The 4676-nt window shown below is 43.9% G+C and overlaps 1 protein-coding gene across 1 annotated transcript in view; it reads left to right on the forward strand.

Annotated features, from left to right (window-relative positions):
- Positions 1–4145: 4145 nt before the first annotated feature.
- T265_13765 (hypothetical protein) overlaps positions 4146–4676 on the forward strand; it is a gene marked incomplete at both ends in the record, with an annotated part of 4097 nt that continues 3566 nt past the window's right edge. Inside the window, one exon of the mRNA XM_009170422.1 lies at positions 4146–4237. Within this exon, the coding sequence (XP_009168686.1) occupies positions 4147–4237 (91 nt within the window). The remainder of the gene's footprint in view (positions 4238–4676) is intronic.

The following is a 4676-nucleotide window of genomic DNA, read 5'->3' on the forward strand; positions in this document are numbered from 1 at the left end:
GGAAACCTAGGGTCCGGTTGATGGTTCGGTTCCTCTTGAACGTCGTTTGAACTTTCTGTTTATCTGTGTGGGTGAGCTAGTGCTAAGATAGTTGTGTAAGTGGGATAACCTTTGGTCTGGTCTGGTTGGGATTTCCACCCCACCCCCATTTTTTTCCAATGATTCTATGTGGATCAACAACCACCTCGTCACGTCTCAACTCGGCTTATCTAAGACCGCTTTCCATACGCTCGCGAGTTCCCCACCCTCGATTCTATTCACGCAGTAATTTCCACCGCCTCAGCTATCAGCCTGACAGTGTCTCAGTCCTCGTGCTTCCTTCGGTGACATGGCAGCTAGGTCTTACAGGTGATGAACCGGTCTTTGACACTGCGATTGGAGATACTGGACTGGACTTCATCACAAAAACTCATCCTTCGCGGAATCAGGATTCAAACTCTTATACTTCAGGATAGTGTGATAAATAAGGTTTGGAGAACACATCTGAAGTACAACTTTTGAATACACAAGGAAAACCCAGACCCTAACTATCATTATTAGTGCACTGTTGTTGATGATGGTCATAATACGATTCAGAAGGTACATGCACTAATAACAGTCTTTACTGTGATTGACAGTAGTTTACAGAAGCTGTTTGCAGCATGTATAAAATGAAGGTAGTGTAAAATGTGGAGCAAGTCAAAAGGGAACTTGTTGTGTGTGGGAGTCCCTTGGTGAAAAACCGGACGCGAGGAGCATGTTTTCTTCGCAGTATAGCTGCTATACGTGTTCCATAATTGTCCGTGGGCTTGTGTAGAGTGGTTGACTTCCTGCTCCCTGCGCGCGCGCGAGTCTGTGTGTGCTGACTGTGTTCGGTTTCNTCCCTATATGTAGGTCGTGTACGTGGGCGCGTCAGCACATGAATAGTTGCTACGCTCACTAGACGGTACAGACAATCGATGTCCGATGAGTCACCTTAATGTGACGTGATTTGCGAGTATGAAAAAAGACAAGTCTCGTGATCCAGTGAGCGACTGTGAGCTGAACAGTCAAGTATGTGAATGACTGGGTATCTACATCGTCACATTCTCATGATAAAGAACAAACAAAGGATCTAATCGTTTGCGTGTTATTGACCTCACAGCATGTCACGTGGTTTTACTGTAGTAATCGTTTGCGTATGGTATTGACCTCACAACATGTCACGTGGCTTCATGTATTTTTTCTCAAAACGTGGATCAGGGTTTGTTTTCATAACAGTGTGAACGTTATATCCCAAAAGTTTGTTATCTGAGCGTAATGGGGTTTACTGTCTGATGCAAAAGATGAAACCGTGCGTTCTATGTTGGTCGTCATACAGTCGTAATCCCTTTCTACCACAGCCTCATAAATACCAAACAAATTTGGTCGTATTAGACAACGTCCCCTACTAGGCAGGGGGCCGCTGAAGGAGGATAGGTATCAATCATCTTTCCACTTTTCTAGCAAACAATTTCAAAGCTATGACTCGTTATTCGACAAATTTGCCCATTTGGGAATCTATCAGGAAGGTCAGCTTGCTGAACGCAAGCCCGAAATCTACCGAGTTTCTCAGCTCCGCTAGATGTTGACCAGACAAACAACACCCCCTCAACATGCAGCGCGTCACAGCCTTGTATCAAACCAAGGCAGCGCGAGTCAGCGTTGATCAAGGTCAGATAACGCCCCCGCAATATGCGACACGTCACAGCCTCGTACCAAAGCCAGACCGTGTGCATTGAACTAAGTTCAAACAGTGTCCTTCCAATAAATAGCTTGAGACCGTTGTACTTTTCGCACTCGCACGCACTCACGCTCTCGCACTCGCTTGTTCGGAATACAGCTGTTGTGTTCCCTTTCTGTGAGTCTTTTTCTCCGGCACTAGGCGCTGGAGTGGGTCGGCACCAGATACCTCAGATTGGCGAAATCAGCAGATATAACAAAATCAGTTTCGTTTTCACGGCAAACGCACCTGAATTCCAGCTGACTCTCGTTTATTATCGAGGGTCCGGTTGAACCAGGCCTTTCATGTTGTGTTAGAAGGCATCTTCCGGTTGAATGTTATAGGCGGTTATTTTACGATGGAAACAATCGAAACCCACGTTAGAGTGGGTACGAATCCGGTACGAAAAATAGGATCCGGTGACTGGGTTCATGGTAGGTAGATGTAGATGACTTACAGTACATGTTCAATGATATTTCTGTTTATGCTCATTGCAATGATGATCTCTACTTGTCCTTTTAAGAACGTAGAATTGTAGGCGCAAGTACTTTCCACATTAGAGTGGTCTCACAGGTACAGTAGATGGTTATATATTTTAGTTCGACTCAATATTTGGGCCAGCCAGTTTAAAGGTGAGTCCCTTTGATCTACCTGCACTTTGAGGGCTTAAATTTCGAGAACCAGTAACAATGCCCATGAGTCAAGGGACATAAAAATCAATGAAGCTCCGGTGGACTTATAATTATTGCTCAGCGGTATTGTGACTCTATTTGTTATTATCAAACTTCGTTTGTTTGACTTTCCATCTTTGTACTGTCACATCACGCCAAAAGTTGTGGCACGTTGATTGGTTCTCGCACTGTGCAAACTATTTCGTCCTAGACAGTGGAAGTCGAGAGGCAGAGGTCGGGTTTGAACCACGGTCAGTAAATTCGCGCTCTAACCACTTGGACCATCTCGCCCCATCTATGGAGTATATCGCTCCACATCGCCCCCTAATCCCTGGTGACCACATTTCGTTATGGTCACTTATTACTCGGTAGTTCCAAACTCACACAGTGTACAAAGACGATGCATTATGTAAAATCTTGTTTTTTTAATCTCAGATCGATATATATTACACAATTGTGAGCATAGTACTTCCTGTCTATAAGTGCGCAGTCAGTTCGCTGTACGAATAGAAACGAGACTTTTGAAAGCCAGTGATCAACCTCGGTGTGTAACCTCGGTGTTCAACAGGTGGCGAAGAGGTATTTGCTTGTAGGGTCGATCTTGCTATGAGAGAATGGGCCCTTCATGGGTAAGCTCTCCATGCACGTTTTTTAAACTATGAGTCACATCAGACGATAACCAATGGCGCATGCACTAGAAATCTTTCGAGTGTTCTATCCTGCTTCATTAAGACACCCAAATTTGACACTCCCTGGTGTAGGGGGAAGCCACCACATCTTGGAACAGATGCTGAGATCTGTTGTAGTGAATTGGATTGGTTCTATTTGGACTCATTTTTTGGGAGAAGAACTTGGTCCAGTTCAGCTCACATAGCAAGTGAACTGAAGTTGTTGGTAAGACTTCCGACTAAATTGGATTGCTGTTTTTGATTATCCGTGGGCGTTATGCTGATGGCGGGTTCACTGAATCAAAAACTTGTGCCCTTCTAAATGCTGGTTTCCTATAAAGCAGAGGTGTAGAAAAAAGGGGATTATCAGACGCGTTCCATTTTTCTAGGTACTGTTTGGTCAAAGGTCCCTAACATAATGGGAATACCGCATCAATTTTTGGTCGACTATCAGAAAGCATGGCTGGCGAGAACCAATTCGTGTTGTGCCTAAAGCGCGCACTTCTTGCTTGTATGAATTCTATAAATTTACGGGAAATAATGGAGGGAAAAGCCCGAGAATTGTGAATGCAATCACTTTATGAGCCAGCATTCAACATTTTCATCAGAAGTTATCTGAAAAAGCTCGAGAATTGTAAAAGCAATTACTTTTTGTGCCAACATTCAACATTTTCATCAAATGTTATCTGATTACCTAATAGTGATCAATATCTTCACAGCTAGATAACAAAAGTAGACCTTGATGATGTGATAATCGAATTTATTGCACTTTTAACTGCAGTCGGACTTTTTCATTTGCTTGTGAAATTGTGGAACTGCCAGTCGATTCACCCTAAGGAAAATCTGACCTTCTCAGGAAGTTAGGTCTTCCGGAGGCTGTAATGTTGGCTATGTAGATTTCGATGATAGTATGAAGATCTGATCTTCAGTGGGACTGACTAACCCTTAGAGGTTCATCACTCACTCACTTGGTGCGCATCACGTCATTACTTGTTTATTTTAGGCGTAAGTTTTCCCGCTAGACTCAAGGCTAGCAAAAATCCCGAACGAATTACATTTCTGCTGACAGTTTTTCTGGCATTCTAGGTCCTCAAGCGACGGCGCGTACGAACCTCCATGTGTATTACGTCTCGTAGACAGTGATTTTCATGACCGGCTTGTGAATGCTTTTGACAGAGGTAAGTAAGTTTAGCTTTTTCTGTTCGAACAGCAATAATTTTCATAAGACCATCTTATGTCTAGCTTTCATACTAATTTGGTTTAGACGAGAGACCCACACGAGAGACCCACCTGGAACCCAGCTGAATCTCTCGTTTATGATATTTCCAATTATTCGCTCGAAGTAAATAACTTCGAACATTACCCGTGGTAGAATAGGCTGACAGAAGATGCACTTCCCCTTTTTAATACAGTGGGGTTTGCAAAAGCATCTTCCCACAGGAGCTGGAGCGAGACCCAACCAATCAAGTTCTAGCTTTCTCCCACCCGCTCAGCGCGCATCGTACGAAGCTTAGTGGGCAAATCGATAAAAAAATCGGTAGACACGCGCCGGCAAATAAAGCGGCTTATCCACACGACTGTAGATCACGCATCTTGAATAAGTGAGCGTGCATCAAC

The sequence above is a fragment of the Opisthorchis viverrini genome (assembly GCF_000715545.1).
Source record: "Opisthorchis viverrini unplaced genomic scaffold opera_v5_101, whole genome shotgun sequence".
NCBI classification, from domain to species: Eukaryota; Metazoa; Platyhelminthes; class Trematoda; order Opisthorchiida; family Opisthorchiidae; genus Opisthorchis; species Opisthorchis viverrini.